This window comes from Poeciliopsis prolifica, unplaced genomic scaffold (assembly GCF_027474105.1).
Source record: "Poeciliopsis prolifica strain line A6 unplaced genomic scaffold, Auburn_PproV2 SCAFFOLD002, whole genome shotgun sequence".
Taxonomy (NCBI): Eukaryota; Metazoa; Chordata; class Actinopteri; order Cyprinodontiformes; family Poeciliidae; genus Poeciliopsis; species Poeciliopsis prolifica.
This window is the reverse complement of record NW_026562377.1, coordinates 24,846,808-24,867,485: the sequence shown is the minus strand read 5'-3', so window position 1 is coordinate 24,867,485 and position 20,678 is coordinate 24,846,808. Positions and strand designations below refer to the sequence as shown.

Below are 20,678 nucleotides of genomic sequence, written 5' to 3'. Positions count from 1 at the left end.
TACGATGTGCTTTTCCCTCCGACATATTTCTTCTCTTCTCCGTCCATGCAAGCTATTTAAAGTGAAGGAAGGTAAATCTTCGTCCCACAGCCCACAAACCCTCGGCCACATCTGAGCCAATGACAGGACGAACGCGACGGTTTCAGCCAATGACAGAGGAGTGTGAGTGCACACTGGTTTAGGCGACGCCGACCATGGACTGGAGCGGTGTCCTCCTCGGTGTAGCGAAGTTTTAACGTTTTGTATCATTTCCAGCAAGATACGGTAAGTTCAATACCGCCGTTCAGACTTTTTTTTTTAAATCACGTGTGACTTTTATTTTGTTTCGGTAGCCGGAACCGAAAACTTCAGGGTTTAACTTCGCGTCCCCACTATTTCGGTGTTGTTGTATTGAAGTGTATCAAAACTTTTTCAAAACGAATTAAAAAAAGGAAAGAAAAACAACAGCGCTCGTGCACTTTCTTGGCGTCTTCTCCGCCATTTGTTGTAATTCATCCGTTTCACAATTTAGCAACATATGTATCTTTTTGACCTAGTTGAGTGCAACTAGGTCAAAATAAACATCGGAAGAAAAAAAACACCCACCCACACTCACGCCGTCTTTAAAGCTGCACGCCGCGGTTTCTTTCTCTTTTCCAGGCAGTGGTTCTTGCAGTTTCAGCCTCCTGCACCACATCCAAGTCTCTGCGACTGGCTCAGATGTGTGTTGGCCTCGGGTCATTTCGCTAATTCTTAGCCCCATTTAGCGCCCAGACGTTGTCATTTCATCTCTGCCTATTTCCATTTTGTATACATTTACCTAAACTGCTCAGTTTATTTGTCCATGTTGCTAAACTTCGCTAGCTTCAGTGAAAAGTAGTCGTAAACTTGCTCAAATCTCAGACAGGGTGTAATTGTGTGTTGTTTCTTTCCATTTATTCTGGTACCAAGGGCTAAAAGTACCCAATAATTTCTTATTGCGTTAAATGAAATAGAAAATGCAATCATATTAAAAGTATGATAAATGGTACTTGCTTCAACAATATATTGAAAACATAACTATATCTGAAAATAACAAAGGAAACTATGCATTTTATGTTAAGAGGACATGTATGTAGGCAATATTTTATTTGTTTCAACTCAAATGAAAGTCCTTGTGTTAAACATATCAATTTATTTTACACATTATATCAGTGGGTAGACTGACTGCTAGTGGTTTGATCTGCAGTTGAATGGCTGTTCTTATCTATTTGATGAGCCAAGATGACTTCATTAATAATGATCTAATGGGCTGGACAACCTGAACATTTGAACTCAAGAAATACTGAAATAAGTACACTCATCTTGAATGGGTCAGATGTTAGAGTACAACTGCTGCTCTTTCACGTTGCCTTCATACTTCCATTCTGTGCTTTTAAGAAAACCAGATTTTCCCTTATGTACTTAAACATGTCAACTTTCCTTTGCAATTAAGTATTTCCATTAATTATGGAGAAAATCACACCATCATACTCACATCTTGGATGGAAGTTAATTAAACTGCATATCGTTAAGCAGAAACTTTGTACACTCTGTTTTCATTTATGTTGGTGCTGATTCCACTAATCAGCACCAATTGGGCCTATTAACGTTTATGAAATAAGAATAGATAATGGAAGATTATGACCACTTATTTCTTCACTTGGAATAAATCAGTGATCTGCTCCTGGTTGATATTACTTTTGAATACAACACATTATTGTTATTATTATTTTTATTTTACCAGGCTAAAAAAAAAACCCAACTGAGATTTAAAACTTCTTTTTCAAGGGAGTTGTGGCCAAGAGGCAGCAACAAATACAACACGGAAAAATAAACAGCTAAAGGAAAATGTCAAGCTGTAAAAACTGGTACATGTCATAGGACCTGCTTCAAGAACTGTTTAAATTTAAATGCACTAAAGGAGATGAGTTTGGCCAGTCAAAAAGTTTCTTGAAACAAGTTCTGTGAAGTTGATCGTAGAAAATAACTTAATCATTGAAAATGAAAGTCGGGTTCACGACTGTGAAAGGACGAAATAGTTCTGTTAAGTTCCTATAAATGCGGCTCATGTGTCCAAAGTGTAAAATATTATAGCTCGAGCCAAATGCAAATATTCAGCATTTCATCTGAAGTCTAATTTGAAAAGAAATTTTTATACTGCTTTTTGTTTTCATGATTTGCAATGACTTTTTTTCTGTGACCTACAGGAGTCCGCGGTCCAGAGGAATCATGGGGGAGATAGAGGGTTCGTATCGGGTTCTACAGACCCCTGGCACAAGGCTGGGAGCCCAGTTCAACGCCGGTATCAGCACGCTGGAGCCCGGCCAAAGCCTCAGCGGCAACATGGTCGGCGGGAGCAAAAGCCACGGGCTGGGCCTCCAGATCCGTGTGCAGGGACTGGACGACTCCCAGGAGTTCTTCGTCATAGATGTGAGTATCAGCAGTTGTCCCGCCGGGGTCACCATTGCAATCCCCTCGCCCTGTTTTATTCACTCTTGAGATAAGCCTGCTGTTTGTTCCACACCAGGCTGCATGTCTTGGTTACCCTGCTTGCGTGTGGCTTTGGGTCGGTGACAGCTGCCACATGGCTTTGGTGTTAAAATCCCCTTCCCTTAAGGCCTCTTATTGCTTCCAGCTTTGTGTCCCTTTCCAGGGCACTTTTTGGTTTCTTGGCTTTAATTCCTGCCTCACATCTAAAAGTTAATGGTGAAATGGAGTCTTTCTTTCTGTTTTCATTTATTTTTTTAACCTGAGACTAGCCTGTACTCCAGCTTTATTTATTGGTGTTCCCAGACTTAAACAACGTTCCTTTGCTTTCCTGTTGTAACTCTCCAATTTGCAGAAGGGGTAATTCAGTAGACAAATAGGAAGTAATAAGGAAGCCACTATATCAGCACTTGTTTCCTGTCGTTTCCTACCGTGAGGAGAATACTATCAAAGTGGAGTCAGCCACAAGGATTAAATATTCAATTCAGTGCCTGATTTACAGGGAAGAGCAAATGCTGAGTTTGGTGGCTGCTAATTATGTTTTAGATGGAGTATTTCTTCCTCTCTCCAGGTGTCCTAAATCCTCCTGTAGCCACAACAATAACCGTTCCAGCAGATGCAGTTTGGGAGCACCGTTGAGACGGGCGTTTTATAATCTCATCCGCCATGTGTTACTGCCAAGTCTGATGCTAATGGACTGTGACAGATTTAAGTTTGATTTATAAGAGAACGACTCGCCATGATGTTCAGTCAACAAGGAAAACAATCTTTTGATGACTTTTTTGTTTTGTTTTGTTTTTAGAGCTGAAACTAATGACTACTTTAGTTATTTAGTGATTGGATGAGAAAAATTGGCACATTCTGCAGATTTTTCATTTAAGCATGTTTTTTATACATTATAATTACACAGAAATATGCAAATAACTTAATTCCTTTTCTAATTAATAAGAAAATAAACATTTTATTGTGACTATGTAGCATTCCTTTAGTGGACACTTAGTTTTTCATAGGAAAGGATGCATCTACAGAGAAAGAATTGCTTCTAACATCAAGCTGTGAAAAGCTCAGCTCTTTCTTCTTGATTTAATGTCAGTGTGGGCAATTCTGTTGATTATATATTTTTTTGGATTAACCTTTTAATGAATGGATAGCAAAAGGTGCTTAATAAGATAATTTTTTTTACATTCTCAGTCAGGTGAAGCTGAAACTCTCATTTGAGGAGTTTTAGGTAAAACATATTTACAGACAGGGTTTTTTTATGTTAAACACAAAGCGCATATATTTTTTTGGTACAATTTAGAGGTATTGCTTTGAGTGCGGTGTTCTTTCAGTAATTAATTTTTTTTTTAAATCTGTGTACTTTAGTTAATACTTAAACAGCTGATAAATTAGTCGGCGATTATTTCAATCGATTGGTCGCGATTATTCGTTTCAACCCTTACTGTTTTTGTGGTGGATCGGTTTTTGAATTTGGCCTGATGAGAACTCTGCACATGGCGCAGACAGAAGTACATAGCTGCAAAAGGGGGAATGACGGCAGTCTTGTTGTCAAGCAGACTGGAGTTTGGCAAGAACAAGATGGCTCTCTGAGAGGCTCTGTTGTTCATCCACTCTGCCCCATATGTCTGTTCATTCATTGAGGAGCCGTGGGTTGGTGGGAGAGTAGTAGTTATCTCTCCACTGAAACACTGCATAGCATTGCTTTTATTTAAGAAGAGGATGTGGCTGCTTGCCAAATTATTCAAACTTGCTTGCATTTCGTCATGCTACAACCACGGACCCAATGCATTATGTTGGGAATTTATGTGACAGACCAATGCAAACCAGGACAAAATTGTGGAGTGGGCTTCAAAGTCTTTTGCAATTACAGAGCTGAAACCTATTCACATTCAGCCTCCTTTACTTTGATAAATAAAATTGAGTGCAACCATTTTTTGTCCACTTCACAATTATGTGATACTTAAAGCCAATAAAACCAATTCAAGTGTGTGATTGACAAGTTGACGACAAGGCACAATCAACCTTCCCTCCCCTGCTAACATAAAGGCCCCGACATTCTTCATGCGAAGTGCCGATATCAGTTTTCATTGACGTAGACACAAGTTTGTTGTTGTGTTTTAGATGTAAATGTGCTCAGAGTGCAACATTGATATTCCTCTTCCACCATCATCAAGGAGGCATGAATATTTTTTGAGGAATGTTGGACTGGCACAGTTAGGAATTATGTACATTTATGCAATGCTTCACGAATTAACTACAATATCAACATTGGCAAATTCACTAATTTAAGAAGTTTTATTGCTCAAACTGCCACAGTACCCTTGCATAAATCTACAACTATTACAAGTCCACTATTTGATGGAATTTCACTCAATAATTCACAGAAAGCAAACTTTCCTGTGTTCTTTCCTTTGTTGTTTTTATTGTTTGTGATAGAAATATGTTGTATGACAGAATGTTTGTGACAGTGGCGCACAAAGTAGACCAAAATCAGATAAGAGAGCTTTGCTCTGTGATTTGTTAACCTTTACTACAGTTACCTGGCATCGTCAGCAGACATTTGCTTGCATAGCTCCTGTTCACAAGCTCCTCCCACGGCCAGTGCAGGAGAAAGCTCAGCCTTGTGGTTTCTGGACAGTGGAGGAAGGCCCATCAGGGCAAGGAAACACAGACTCCTTTTATCCAGCTCTGCCAGTCCCTTCTCTGGCCTTAACTTCTAGCTCAAAAACTTGTGAAAAAAAAAGCCAAGGGGGGTATGGGTTGTAAAACCTAGCAGTGTGAAAATGCACAGCTTTAGTGTTGGCAAACAAGCACGTAAACGGCAAAAAACAAAGTAGGTAGGAAGAAAGGGGAGCAGAAGTGAGGGGCAGTGTCTCGTGTTCAGAAAGAGCACTCACCGCCAGGACAAAGTTTGAGCAGAGAACGTGGGGGATGGGGCTCACACAGCAGTGCAGCCTTGCTGAAAGTTTGTCCCAGGAATTTCAACCTCTTTGTTGACGTCAACTTCACATTTGGTTTCTGTCAGAGCAACACAATGCTGTTTGTGTGATTCAAGTCATTGCTGTTTGATTTTTTATTTTTTTTGCTATTTGTTTCTGTATGGCTGTCCAGAAAGTAGTCATAAAATCCACAGTGTGAAGAACTACACATGGAGGCTCGTCTTTTTAGAGTTTTATCATAAGGTGTTCCTTGCTAGTATGGATGAGTGTAGAATTTGATGTCACTACTTCCCACTGACTAAAACAAATTTTGTATCCTTACTTCTTTTGCTCCCTACTTGTATCCTTCCTTTATTCATTCCCTACTTGTACACTTCCTTGCACTCTTCCTTCTATTTCTTGCTTTGTTGTCTCCTGTCCTTGTTTTATCCATTTTCTTCTTCCTTCCTTGTGTCCTAAGTACATTCTTGTTATATCCACCATTCTTACCTTTGAGCTTTCTTTTTCCTCCCTTCTCAATTTTTTTTTCTTTCTTTTCTTAGTGGTTTCTTTCCTTTTGAGCTTTTCTGTTTTATATTGTTTGATGAGGTTCAGGATTTGCTGTTCTGGAAAGGTGACCGTTGGGCAGTTTGAATTTTTACATGAAAGATATGAACAGAATCTGCAAGAAGTAATCGTAAAAATAACTTGAGTCTGTTGCACAAGTCTGGTTATTTCTCACCTTGACCAACCCTGACCCACGAACGGTTCAGCCACAAAGTCAAATCTTATTCCAGTCAGTATGCGACCGATACCTTGAGCTTACAGCTGCAACAAAACTATTCAATATGGAAGGTGTTGGAGCAAGTAGACCAGGGGAAGTTTGTAATCAAACTAGGGGAAACACAAAAGTTGTGGAGGGAACAGTATTTACAACAGTGACCTATTTTTTTAGGCTGCTAATTGGTGCATTTCTAAACATTGTAGATTCTGTGGCATTTTTTCTGTTTAAAAAATAAATTCAATTAATCAAATCATGGCAAAAACTTTTGTTTTTTGATAAAAAGCTTTGGCACTAGGATCAGGTATGATTTTTGCAAAACTGCAAAGGAAACACTTTTGGCATCCCAAAAGTCACATAATCAACAACCAGGACAAATCAGGAAGAATTCAACAGGAAGTGATATTGTGGGAACAAACATATTCACATGAGATTTTTAATTTTTCTTATTTAATGGAAATAAAGTTTTGCAAACATTTAAAACAGCTACTAGACAAACATGCACTGTACATTATGAGATTAAACATTATTCAAAATGTGTGCCAATATAAATTAAACCAGTGTTATTCAACCAGCATTTCTGTTGAGTACAAAGGAGGGCAGCTAGTATCAATTACCTACTTCACACCTACTCACCAACTGACCTCAGAGGCTAGTTAAAGCAGCTAAAAACGATGACCCTCTCCACATCAACCCCCCAATAGGTGAATGATGTCGCATAACACTGACGTATGGAATTTGGCTTAAATTTGTCGTTAGAAAGTTGCAAGGCAACATACGCGCACACTCTCCACAAATGACAATTCAATCTCCTCCACCCCATTCAGAATTTCACAATGACCCTGATGTGTAACACCGTTTCATAGCGACAGGCTTAAGAATGTTGAAATGGCTTGAGTTGGAAACGCGAGTCAAAGGTCACCTGCAAACAACCTGATCCTGACTATCAGCAAATGCTGTTTATGTGCCAACAAATGCAGCCTGAAGGCAGTTGTCCTCAGGTGTTTTCTGTTGCCAGCTCTCTCTGAAAAGAACCCCCAGCCGTGACTCATTAGAATAAAGTTTGACTTTGGTTGAGAAAAGCAGCTAAAGGCCCTTGAAATTCACTTCACATAGTTGTGGCCACTGGTGTGCAGAGCTTTAAAGTGTATTTCGAGAGAGACGAAGACGGAGAGAGAGCGATGGTAGAGCTAAGCTGAAAAAATGGTGTGTGTCCCACTGTGCCAAATACAAGCCCCAACACACCCCTGCTGCTCGTGGGAGAATCTGGGATGAAACCGTGCTTAACCTGTCGCACAAGGCACACCCAAGACCTGGATTTGAACTGGGTTAGGCAAGATCTGCTGTTCACCTGTTTCCTTTCCGTTTCTTTCTGTTTATTTTTTTCCATGCATGAGAAACTCAGTCCTCCCCCCTGCAGATTGCTGATTTTCAAACTCGTACTTGTATTTCCCCAACATCACCAAATGCCACGCTGCTCCGCTAACACACCCAGAGAAAGATTTGTCTCTCAGAGAAACATCTGCTTGCCATAATCCCTTCTGCTTTTGAAGCTTGATTAGGTGACCCGTTGACACGATGAGGCTGTGGTTCATCTACCACAAGCTGGGTGTGAACAACACATGGGCTAACTCTTATACTGCCCATGTATCTGAGCTTTAGATGCTGTTTGAACTTTTCATAAGCAACCCACCAATTTTCTGACTCACTTGTGGCAACAACAGAAAATTCCAGAAGATTTAAGTAAAATTTGACTGACAGCAGAGAGATGAAGGATCATCTAGAATTTAGGTAGCTTAAAAATGGGGGGGAAAAAAGGTTTCTGCATTTTGTCTTTTAATTTAATTTTTTGTCAGTGTGGTTTTATCATGGATAGATATTTTAAGAATAGGCTTATCTTTTTTTAGATATTATAGTTTAGACATTAGTTGGGGAAAAAAACAAAACAAACATTTGTCTAACAAAATGTTCTAAAGTAGTTTATGTATTTTAGGAAAAAAGGTTTGCTTTTCCACAGCCAGACAGATCTGCTTGGTTTTAAAATTCTGAAATGGCTTTGTGGTGGAATATATTTCACATCATTCTGGAAATAATTATGCCACACAATTATGTTCTTGAATTTTGTAATGGGCAATATCAAAAGTATTAATTAAATTATTGATATATTGTAAATTAACCAAGTCATTATTGAATCTAAATCAGAAGGAGGTGCTCGCATCATTTTTATCCAGTGCTGGCACTACTGTCACTCCTACTGAATGTTTCATCCTGCTGGTCTAGCTCAGAGATGTTGTAGGATAAAGTCTTTTTAGAGCTATAGTATTTTTCTTTTGTGGTAGTGGAAACACAACTGGTATCAGGAAAGTTTTGGTGCTCTACATCATTCTGGATGAACTGTCAACTTTTCTTACACAGCGAATGAAGACATTTGTTGGTCTAATTTAGTCAATTATTTGGACAGTGTTTCCCAACCCTGGTCCTCAAGGCATACTGTCCCATATGTTTTAAAGCTTTCCCTGCTTTAATGTGCCTGATTCAACTGATTGCAGTTCAACAAACACCTGTTAATTAGTCATCAATTGCAATCAGCAGGACTAAAGCACTGTGCAGGGTTGGGAAACACTGATTTAGGAAAATAATTACTACTTATGATTGTACAATTTTTTTATCTTTAAATATCTTCTTATAAGTATCTGGTAGAGTTTCCCCCAGAAAACCTGCTACGTGTGATGATGGGGACACCAAAGCAGTCCACCGTGCTTTTGTGTTTGGAAAAATTTTAAGTTACAAAACTTTAGGGGTGCATGAGCATACATTATGATTTGAGAAAAGTAGCATATGGTGCATGGACAGCATAACTGGTGCGCACTCCATCGTGCTCAGTTCAATGCTTCAGCTACAAACCTAGTTTAATCAGTCTTTGCTGTCATAAACAAGCGACATTTAGCATGGTGGGGGGTCAAGTAAAGCCTGGTGGCCCGCCAGGCTTACAATACACTGGGGAAAAACCCTGCTTGGTGTTATTTTTCATACCTTTGGTTGGTGTTCATTAAAGTATTTCATTGTTTGGTGACTATAATGAAGTTATTGTGCACTCTGAGATACTGCCAGTGAGATTAAAGTGTTTTAAAAAGATGTTGTTCATTGGTGTTTCTCCAACCAGCCCTGGGGAATATAACGAAGCGCTGCTTGTGCCACAACACAAGCCCTCCAGCTTCCTCTCAGTTTGTCAAAGCACTGAATTTTTTTTTCTCCCAAGAACAAAGGCTGCTTCTGTAGGTGTTTTATGGCTCCACAAAATAATAAATATTAAAGTTTTTTACTTAACATTTGTAGTTAATCTAGATGGCCATAAAGCTAATTTCTAGTTTCCACTGACCAGAATAATTAATTTTTCCATGTACTTGTAAATAAATGTCTTTGTCTCTATGAAAAATCTTTTTTTCCTGAAAGATTATAATAGTTGTTTCTTTGGCTTAAAGTGCCTTTGTGCTCTGCTGCTTTGGAGCTTTGCTCATTCCAGAATACTGTTGACTCATCACCTGGTATGTCTAGTTTGCATAGCTTGTCATGTCTTTGTTGGATATTTTGGCACAATAGGACCTTTTTAGATGCACATTTTCACTTTTTCTTCTTGTGTGGAGTGATCTTTGTTCTGCTGCTTGCCTGGAGCTGCTCACTCTCTGGTGACAGTGTATGGTGGCAGGATGTCTTGTTACCAAGATTGGATAAAAGTGTAATAAATGGAATTATTAAATTTGCTTCCTCACGTAAAATGAATAAGTTGAGAAATTCTAAAATGGATCCAGTGGGTTTTATCAGAATAAAACTCAGACAGCCATTAAGTAGACTTACACTCGCATTTGGCTCATTGCTAAGGTCTTTTGTTTTGTATAAAAGGTCAAGGTGAAAATAACCAATGTGGATCCTCTTGTTTGTTCTCTGAAAGTATGCAGCCGCTCAGCAAATTGCAAACTGCTAACTACTTATCAGGATCTCACTATCAAGAGATGACACTATGTGTTCGTTCCTCAGGATATCTTAGATGTTGATGTTTGATGGAATGTGAAGCTGTCCTTTGCTTGTGTTTACAGTGATTTTTCATTTCATTCGAGGAGGGGTCAAGAGACGTAGACTAGAAGGTTACACAAATATCCTGTCCTTTTGCTGGCTTGTTAAATTAACGTTAAGTTTAAATTCAAATTAAGGTTGCACATCTTAAACCAAAGTCATTGGATCTTCAAATACAATAAATGAACTTCTGAACAAGAAAAATAAAAAAGAAGCTATGTGAAAGAAAACTAATTGACTTTTAACATTTTGATTAGAGTTAAGTTAGTAGCTGTGCCAATGATCAAATACATTGAATAATTGACGATTACTAAATTTGTACATCCCAATAAAAGTAGTGTGGAAAGTTTGCTAAAACATTCAAGTGTTACTGTGAGGTGAAATATGTAAAATATCAGGAATGATCTTGAAGAGCCATCATTTCTGTCCCATTATTGAAGGGGAAGTTGAAGGTAATTTCAAAGCATCTAAATTCAGTTATGCAGTCAAAGTTGTTTATCAGACAACCTGTTGTAAGCTGACTAATCTGCTCTCATAAGCTGATTGAGCTGCAAACATGTCTCAACATGCAACGAAAATACAATTTTCACTTATCTTCCCCTCGTCAGCGTTCATCCTTTGACTTAATTTTTAAGCACCTCACTTGAAAAAACTTCCCTCAATAACAGCGTCCAGAAGGAACAGTCTTGTTATTGGAACTTATGGTAGCATGTTGGTATCACTCGTCAGAAAAAGGTTGTTCTTTGAGGTTCTCACCAACCTGTCGCCGGTCAGGGCCATCGAGCTGAAAATCAGCAGATTCATATGTCTATTTATTATGCTGTTCTGGAACCATAATTTTCTTTAGTTCTGTGAAAATGTCATCTCACATGTTGTTCTCCCACTAGTTTGTTGAGGTTTTAATTTAAACACTCCTTCTCAAGAATAAAGGCGCAGCTTGCAACTTTTATAAAAAAAATATATATATATTTTTTACATATTTGTTAAAACTGTCCCAGTGTTGGGACAGTATGTCCAAAAAGATCTAATGTCAGTGAAGAATTTGGTTTTGATAAACTCACTAATAAAGAAGTCCATCTGCTGAGAGCTCAGTGTTTATGCTGAAAGTCAGCCAAAGTGACACATTTTGCCTGAATTCCTCACATTTGCCCACTGTTTTCATTCAGCATACTTACTGACGTCATCTAGAATGTGTGTTTGGCTTCTTCTCAAAGGCAGACCAAAGTATTCCAATGCATATGCTTTCGTTCCTCACTTTAGTTCAGTGGTAATCAAACTCTTAAGTGCATGCTCTTGAAGCCTTTTACAACAAATTTTCACACTTGTTGATGGTCCTTTTGTAGATTTCACCTGCGATTTATAGGTTGTCTGGCTGCAGAACATGTGACTAACGAAAAGAGCGTCTGTAGTTGAGCTTTTGGCGGCCGTTGAGCTGTACTGCCTTACTTTAGCCGATGCAGTGCAATTCTTTTTATAAGGCTTTTAAAAATACTATTTTACATCACTACCAGATGTTTTAGGCTGTAATTTTCTCAAAAAGTCACAGCCTAGGTTTCCAAACCTCAACTGCAGTATGCTCTTAGTACATAGTAATTAGTTCTTCGTTTAGTGAAAACAAACCCCAGAGCGCTGAGAAGGTAAACCTCTGCAGATTTTCTGTCTGAGATTTGTTCTCCCCTTAACTCAGGGTGAGGCAGCAGTGCAACGCAGAACACCTTTTTTAAAAATATATATATATATATATATTTTACCAGCTTATTGTCAACATCAAGGAGGCTATTTGACTCAACAGATGGAGCATACAAACTCATAAAACACAATGAAGAGAATTGTTTGCCTATGGCAACTATTTTCTGCTCCAAAGACAGAACCTACCCAGCGCTCAGCTACAGCTACATTGGCCTTTCTCCAAGGATCTCTGGGGATCACTTGGGGCACGTCTAAATATTTTTTTTGACTGAAACCAATGCTCTATATGTTGCTTTTCGTGCGAGTTTATGGTGCTTCACAGGAGGGTATTAGAAAACTTTGCTGGCATGTGGATGAAAGGAATGCCTCAGTCTGTTTTCTTTCTTCTCTTTCAGCCAAAACTTCCTGGACAGAACCTCCTGTCTGAGGTTTTCCACAGGGGTAACCTCATCGAAAGTGATTACTTTGGCGTCGAGTTTCAGAACATGCAGATGAATTGGGTATGTACTCCGCAATGATATCTTTCACTTCTGATTTGAAGCACACAGATTTCACCGTGCTTTGCAAAGCTATTCATACACCTTTTAATATTCTGTCATGTCACAATTGCAAACATCAATGGGGTCTTTCAGGTTAAATGGATGCAAAATGTTAGATTTGTCCACTGAAAGTTGAAACTTAAATCCAACTGAGACTCAGCTGTAGAAATTTGAAATAGATATTCAGAAATGTTTCCAACCAATGTGTTTGAACTGGGGCCAAAAATTAGTTTCCAAATATGTAAAATTGTCAGTAGCTCATTTACAGATGTGCTCAATATTTACATGTTGAATGTTAAAATGTGCTCAAAATGTTTTGCTCTTTTCACAATAAGAAACGCAATTAAAATCATATGTGAATGAGTTTGTTCACACCATAAGACATTAAAAAATATAACACAAAATCATCGTACCACTTCCTGTCGTCTTCTTCGTCTCTTCTGCCAGTCGTGACATCCGATTGTTGATCACAATGACAACACATCATGCGACGTGGAAACACGTTTCCATTGCTAATTTTGATATTGCCGAAAACCGCCTCATTCTTATGCAAAAACGTTTAATTAAAAAATAAATGTGTATTTTTTTTAATTGCCGTGTTTCCATTTAGCTAATTTATTTTTGCATTTCCAATTTGTGCAATTATAATATGGTCAACGGAAATGCAGCTGACATGCCTCAAAATAACTTACTGCAACAAAAGGTAGGTCTACAAAGTACTGAACAAAAGGGACCTCATCCATACTTTTGTACTTTTTTGTTGTAAAATGTTGAATATTCAATGTTGAAACTATTGAATCCCTTTTTCTTCCCTTCATAAATATTCACCACTTTGTGCCAGAAAAATTCCAAATAAAATTCATTGACATTTGTTGTTATTATGACCCCACATGAAAAGGTTCAGGTTTTTCACTAGTCTTACAATGTACTGTATGCTTACACTACACACTCTTTGTCGGTGACAGGTCAAAGTTCTTAACATAACATAAATGCGGGTGGAGGGGATTCCCTGTTCACTTTGACGTCATTTTACGGTTACTTTGTTGCTCTGGATTAGTACAAACAGTAAGGCAGTGTTGTTTAACTGGAAACGATGTAGAAGTCTCGTAATGCTTCGTTTCCACTGTGATTTACGGCATGGATCACTGTGGTTTAATACGTTTGTCTTCTTGGTAAAAGTGGCCCAAAAAACCAACACGTCGCACCATTTCTGGGCACGCTTAAGTTGTAGGTCTATAGGGCAACGGTACGTACAGTTGACGGAGCGTGAGGTGTTTGCTCAGTGAGAGTTCCATTGGTGGCGGAAATGCTTTTCTGAATATGCCGGACCATAAATTGGAGTTCGGACACATGCCGTACTACTCAGTAGAAATGAGGCATAACTTGTCTGGCTCGACTTGCCCGTCAGAATTTCTGCTGTTTTTATCTTTCCAGAAATACGACTGGAATGTAATACCACCTTGGAGTTTTTATAAACCAACATCGGGGCCACGATCCAAACCATAAATGACATTCTGAAACAATACTGCTTGTCTCTAATGGATTCACTGGCCATACATCTCAAACAGTATCTTCTTTTAAAATTGTGCTCAAAGACTTTCACAGTTAAAGTCTGCATGAGTTGGTCTTATTTTTCTATTGATTTTACTTCATTTGGATGATAAACAATGACATAATATTCATTGGCTTGTTAGAAAGGGGTTTGGTTAACTGATTTACTGCCTGAAGACGGGCTCCAATATATTTAGATCAATGACAGATGCAGAAATGTGTAGATAAACGGATTACAACAGTTTTTTCTGAGTAGAAATGTTTCTCAATGCTGGTTTCTTGTTGCGCATTCCTTCATCATTCAGCCACAGTTTTAACAGAGGAGCTGAGCTACAATGAGGCAGAAATGAGGGGAGGGGAAGAGGGAGCTTGTTGTTTTTTTGTTTTTGTTTTGTTTTTTTACTTGGAACTGTAAATTCTGTCCCAAGAAAAGTAGACGATTGCTTATAGAGCTGTCACTTTATACTGGAAGACCTGCATTGAGTTTTGTTGTAACAATTGGTCAAACTTGGAGCTTGAAATGCTGAAAAGCTAAAACTTTGTCTCCCTCTAGGTATGGCTAGAACCGACAAAGCCCATTGCAAGACAAGTCAGAAGTAAGTAGCATCAAACTGGCTGTAAATCCACCTGATAGAGAGAGGAATTTCAATATTTCTGTTATTGCTTTCCAGGACCAGCGAATACGCTGTTCCGACTTTCTGTGAAGTTCTTTCCCCCTGACCCGGGTCAACTGCAGGAAGAGTACACCAGGTCAGTGAAGTGAAATTTTATCTGGGTATTTGTTTTGGCTCCGGTCTTCATGGAAGAAGTTTCACAATCTTTAAGGGTTTTGGTTTTCTTTTCAAAAATCTCTCAATAATCATTAGAGAAATAAAATACATTTTTATTATGCTTGTGCTGCCAAATAGTTACATCACTTAGGTTTGAAATATTTTAATTTAGCATTATTGACTGTTTTATTCTGACAGGAAGTGATGGTGTTATTGTGGAGTGGCCCAGTCGGAGGCCTGACTTGAATCTGATAGAAAATCTTAACCTTAAAAATATCACAAAAGATAAATTATTGAAGTAGTAAAGAAAACATGCAAAAAGCTGGTCAGCAATTAAAGGAGTGGTTTGATTTGCTGTATCATAATGAAGAGTTTTCATTCCTTGTTGAGAAAGGTGCCATTTTTTAAAGTAAAATGGTCATTATTTTACGAATAATGAAAGCAATTAATGATTTTGAAAATGTATTGATATTTCCTTCTGTTTTCTTATCCTTTGAGAGATGTGCGTCTCATTTCGTAGCATCTTCTCAGTTGAGTTGAAAAGTATTTCAAATCTACAAATCTCAGTGTTGTGAGTAATTTTGGGCTCTCATTTCCTCCCACAGGTATTTATTCTCCCTGCAGATGAAGAGGGATCTGATGGAGGGCAGGTTGATCTGTACAGAAAATACTGGAGCGCTGCTGGCCTCACACATTGTTCAGTGTATGTGTAATTCTACCGCCTTAATGTCAAAAACACAAAGAAATACTCAATTACTGCCTCGTAATGATCGCTGAATTTCAAAACGGAGATGGACTTACTCGTTGCACATTGTAAAATGACAATAATCTCATGTGGCCTTTTTATAATTCTGTTCTGAAGAGACTTTACGTTTCCTCCAATTATGCAGACCGAATCTGATGTTTTCTCTTGTGTAAACCGACAGCGGAGATCGGAGACCATGATGACGCTGCAGACAGGGAGTTCCTGAGAGCAAACAAACTATTGCCTTATCAAGACAAAGTGCAAGAGAGAATCATGGAGTTCCACCGCAGGCACCTGTAAGTTTCAGTCCCTGTTCCTTTGTATCTGATCTGAAGCCAAAAATCTCTTAAAATATTTGAATCCAACCCATATCAGCCACAAATCCCTGGAACCACTTAAAATAATAATAATATTGTCAGGTTTTGGTCTTTACTCTAGAGGGTTAGTGGTAGTAGCCGTGTCTGGGCTGTTGCTCTGCTTTTTTTTACTGCTAGTAAGACTTAATGCAATTTACCTTCACCTCATGATTTTAATATGATTTGAATCTCTATTTAAAGCACTGCTCCTGACAGCTTGATCTTTCTCCTGACCATAATGGTGTGGCTTTTATTCAGTATTCACCTACAGGGGTAATGTTGAGGAGCTATTGTTAATCGTGGCTTTATATTAGCTACACTTACTGTTTAAGTGTAGCAACAACTTTTGCCAAGATTAAAAAAAAAACTACCATGAAGATGAAACATCAGCTGGAGTACTCTGAGATATGTCCTCATCTAAGACTGTTCATAAAGTATCACATTCTAAAGATCGTGTTCAAATTTAGCAGCCGAAAAAAGATCAGCTTCATATCTAGTGTCTTGTAAAAATATGCATATGCCTTAAACCTTTGCACATTTCATCCTGCTACAACCACACTGCATTTTGTTCTCATTTTATGTGCTTGAACTAGACAGAGTAGTGCATAATCATCAGTTCATAGTTTTGCTAACTATCACCTGTCTGTGAACATTTTTTTTCAAAGGTTCAACTATAATACTTTAAAGAACGGTAGCTTAGCGTTGTTTAAAAGTGAAGCCTTAGCTGACCTGCCAGTGCTTGCTTTGCCCCTCCTATTCTTAGCCTTAATGGGAGGCAGTCATGTTGCTATTTTGAGCTCATTCTGTTATCTAATTATGATTTACAGAAAGTAAACTGACTTTTCGGTCCTTATCCCAAATGTTGTTTTATGTTGAAGTTTTAAGAAGTGGTAAATGATGCCCCATTGCTTCTATGCAGTTTATGCTTGGTGAAAACCGTGACTGTGTGTTCTTCATACGTAGACACAAGTCCTCCTCAGTCATGTCTGTCGGTTTAGAGTTTAGCAGAAACTGTTTACAGCACTTTCCCACAGCCAGTTTCTAAAGGAGCATAATGCTATCTCATAGCCAACAGAGGCTTTTTTTTTCCAACACCCAAGTTGAATAAAAGCCCTAAAGACTTAAAGGTTCTCTAAAGACTTTTGCTAATCTCTCTCCTTGGTTGCCAGAGTGGTAGCACTAGCAGAGAGTTCCCTGCTTTAATCCGTTGCTCCGGTTAGTCTATTAGCCGTCAGGCCAGTGGGGCAGGAGAGGGCTCTAAGGAGATTTCATGCTTAAAGGATGAACAAAATTAGAATGGAGTAATGATGGGATGGATATGTTTCTAACATGCTGTTTGTTTGTAATCACTTGCTTTTATATGCACCAGTTAAATTTGTAAAGCTTGAAGATGTCAACAAATCATGACATGTTTTATTTTTGGAATTATGTGGTTAACTTAGAAGAAATCATTAAGAGTGATCAGAATAGTTCATTTTGGCAATGTTTACTTTGTATTATATTTATTGCAAATATTGCTAGAATTTTAGCTAACTCAATATTGGTAGCAGGAGAGTTTTAAACAGAGTTAAAGTATTTTTGACCACAAATAAAATTATGTGGATACATTTTTGTGCCATCTTGTTGTTTAATTTAATTCAATTTAAAAAAAAGGCTCTTAGAATTGATCCTAGAGGGACTCCACATACCACAGCTCACTATTAACATGCCATGAATTTTTTTGTTTATGTACTTTTCCCCCCTTTCTTTTATAACCAGTGGCCAGACTCCTGCTGAATCAGATTTCCAGATTCTAGAGATTGCTCGTAAACTGGAAATGTACGGTGTCCGCTTTCACCCAGCAGCTGACCGAGAAGGCACCAAGATCAATCTGACTGTTGCTCATATGGGCCTTCAGGTCTTTCAGGTGATTACTGCTTTGATCGCAACCACCATGATTTCATTCTGTCATTTAGTTTACTTTTCTGTTTGTCTTTCCTGGTATTATTTTGTAACCTAGGGCAACACGAAAATAAACACCTTCAACTGGTCCAAGATTCGCAAACTGAGCTTTAAGAGAAAACGGTTCCTCATAAAACTCCACCCAGAAGTCCATGTAAGTTTTCACAGACTTCAATTTAATCTCAGATTTCACATTCATTGTAAATGTGACCAGGTCAGTGTTTTTAATTTTACCTTTATTTCAGGGGCCACATCAAGACATTCTTGAGTTTATGATGGCCAGTCGTGACCAGTGTAAAAATTTCTGGAAGATCTGTGTGGAGTACCATTCGTTCTTCCGTTTGTTTGATCAACCGGAACCCAAAACCAAAGCAATCCTCTTCACACGAGGTTCCTCCTTCAGATACAGGTAGGAACTCTTTAAAGTCAGTTCATTCAGACTTTTGACCTTTGCTGTACAGTTGAGCATTTTATCATGTTATTGCTTTGGATTCTCTCTGTCAGTGGAAGGACCCAGAAACAGCTTGTGGAGTATGTTCGGGAGAACGGAGCAAAGAGAACCCCTTATCAGAGGTGTGTTATAGTCTCAACAGAAGTACATGTGCAGTACAGTCCAGGTAACAAGTTTACATACATTCATCATGGGTACAAACTTCAGTAATTTTGGGTCCTTTGATGGCTTATTTAAATAATTCTTCTTTCAACACATAACTTCAATGATGTTTTAAAAGTTTCAAGATATGCACAAATGATCAATTGTTCATTTTTTGAGGTGAGGATTATTTATTTATAACTGTTATTTTAAGTGGATAAAAAAAACATTGAGATTCCAAAGGAATCTTGGCCAAGAGAGCAGCAGCAATTACAAAAAATGTACATACAGGGGTCAAATACCCTGGCAACTATTTGGCTAAATATCCCATAGTAAGTTGTACTTTAACCACATGCTTTTTTTAAGCTGACAACAAGGTTTTGGCACACTTGTGGCAGGATATTTAACCACTGTTCTTGGCAGAATTGGTGGAACGTTAAACCCGGTCGGTTTTCTGGGACAGGCTGAGTGTTGAGGTAAAGTCCATAAATTTTCAACTGGATTGAGGTTGTGGCTTTGTGAGGGTTATTCCAGAAGGTTTATGCTCATTCCCTTTATCCATTCTAAAACCAGTTTTTGATGTGCGACAACTATATAGCCTTGACTGAAATTTTCAGCTAAATGCATATTTAGAGAAAAGCTTATGGTCAGATGGGATGCAGTTTGGTCTGTTTGGACATAAGAAGAAGAATGTTCGGAGAAACCAAAGAGAGGCTTTTGAACATACAAATTTTAAAGCATTATGGTGGCAGCATTTTGCTGCCATGACTAGAAAAAGTGTGTGCTCAAGGCACCGCTTTATAAAGCACATTCACCAAACATTAATGGCAGTGTTTGCATAACTTTGACCATGTGCATCCTAAGTGCTGGCCAAAAATTCAAAAATGGCACAAATTCAATCAAATTCCACTGGTGCAGAAATCTGACACATTTTTATACATTTTTCAACCAGCAACCTTTACTCAGACCCTTCTGCAAATACAGCAAGGGCTTTCTATGCAGTGATGGCATCGTACATTCTGTTATTTTTGCTGACCAAAGAGTAATAATATTTTTGTTTTATGTTTCACATGATTCCCAGTTAAATTTATGCAAATTTGTTTCATTAAAATATTGAAAGTTTTGTTTATTGTTGACCAATAAAATCAAAATAACCAAAAATGAATTGTTAAGTGTAACTACGTGGCAATTATTAGCTCATAAAGGAAAAAGTTTGGACACCAAAGTTTGAGTAAACTAAATCAATGAAACCCCAAACTTGGTGGTGTTCATGCCTGTGATGAGTGTGTGTAAACATCTGACCCAAACTGGACATTGTCGGTCATATAATTTGTTTTCCATATGAGTAACAATGAATTATTCTGACAGTGAGGTCTGTTTTTGTTTAGGAAGAACAGCAAAGTAAGAATGTCTGCTCGCTCCTTTACCTCTGACATGCCAAAACAGGTAAACAAAACAACTAGAAAAAACATGTGGCAGTAGCTGTGTTTCCATTACAAATGTGCGCAAATCTCTGTCTATATTATGCAAATGTAAAAAAAAAAAAAATTTAAAATCACACATGAATAATCTTCTTTACTCAGTAAGTCATTCAAAATCATGACGGCAGCGACAAATGTAAGGAGTTGCATGAGAAATAATCATAATTCAGCCATAACGCTAATGCTCATCATCTATCAGCCAATCAGAGGAAACGTCAGTGTCTTATTCAGGCATTGGAGTGACAACCCGCTATGTCTGGGAGCAGCTATGTGTGTGGCGTTTTGGGGAATTGTGGTTGCAAATTTTACAGAAGAGTTTTGGATTGAACATGTTAAAATGACGCATCTTGTTATGAACTAAGCGATGCTGTGAGAGCTCTGGTGGAGCCAGATGCACATATTCCAAAGAAAAGAACCATCGTTCTAATACCACTTCCTGTTGTCTTCTTCGTCCTTTTCGCCAGACGTAACATCCGGCTGTTGATCATGTGTGATGTGCAGAGAAATTTTGACATGACCACCTCATCTCATCTGATCACAAAAACACGAGCTGTTTTGAAATTGATGTGCTTCCATTAAGCAAAATAATTTTTGTCATTTTGATTTGCGCAACTTTACCATTAATGGAAACGCAGCTAGAAACAACCATCATTTATGCCAGAATGGATAAACTAATCAAAATATTTATTTTTTCTTTCTTTTGTGGCCTTCATTCTGCATGTTCTTTGGCCCTGCTCTTGTCCGTTTGTTCTGCCTT

At 38.2% G+C, this 20,678-nt stretch overlaps 1 protein-coding gene across 5 annotated transcripts in view; it reads left to right on the top strand.

Annotated features, from left to right (window-relative positions):
• Positions 1-20,678, top strand: part of farp2 (FERM, RhoGEF and pleckstrin domain protein 2) — a 36,087-nt gene continuing 15,409 nt past the window's right edge. For 4 of the 5 annotated variants that reach the window (XM_055060796.1, XM_055060778.1, XM_055060787.1 and 1 more), the window contains exons 1-12: positions 5-264; positions 2,208-2,430; positions 12,342-12,446; positions 14,590-14,632; positions 14,708-14,786; positions 15,412-15,509; positions 15,733-15,847; positions 17,666-17,813; positions 17,907-18,002; positions 18,094-18,257; positions 18,353-18,421; positions 19,829-19,886. In XM_055060796.1, coding sequence (XP_054916771.1) covers positions 2,230-2,430; positions 12,342-12,446; positions 14,590-14,632; positions 14,708-14,786; positions 15,412-15,509; positions 15,733-15,847; positions 17,666-17,813; positions 17,907-18,002; positions 18,094-18,257; positions 18,353-18,421; positions 19,829-19,886 — 1,176 coding nt within the window. In that variant the 5' untranslated portion in view covers positions 5-264; positions 2,208-2,229. Of the gene's footprint in view, positions 265-2,207; positions 2,431-12,341; positions 12,447-14,589; positions 14,633-14,707; positions 14,787-15,411; positions 15,510-15,732; positions 15,848-17,665; positions 17,814-17,906; positions 18,003-18,093; positions 18,258-18,352; positions 18,422-19,828; positions 19,887-20,678 lie in introns of all 5 variants that reach the window. The other variant, XM_055060801.1, reaches the window with a different exon arrangement.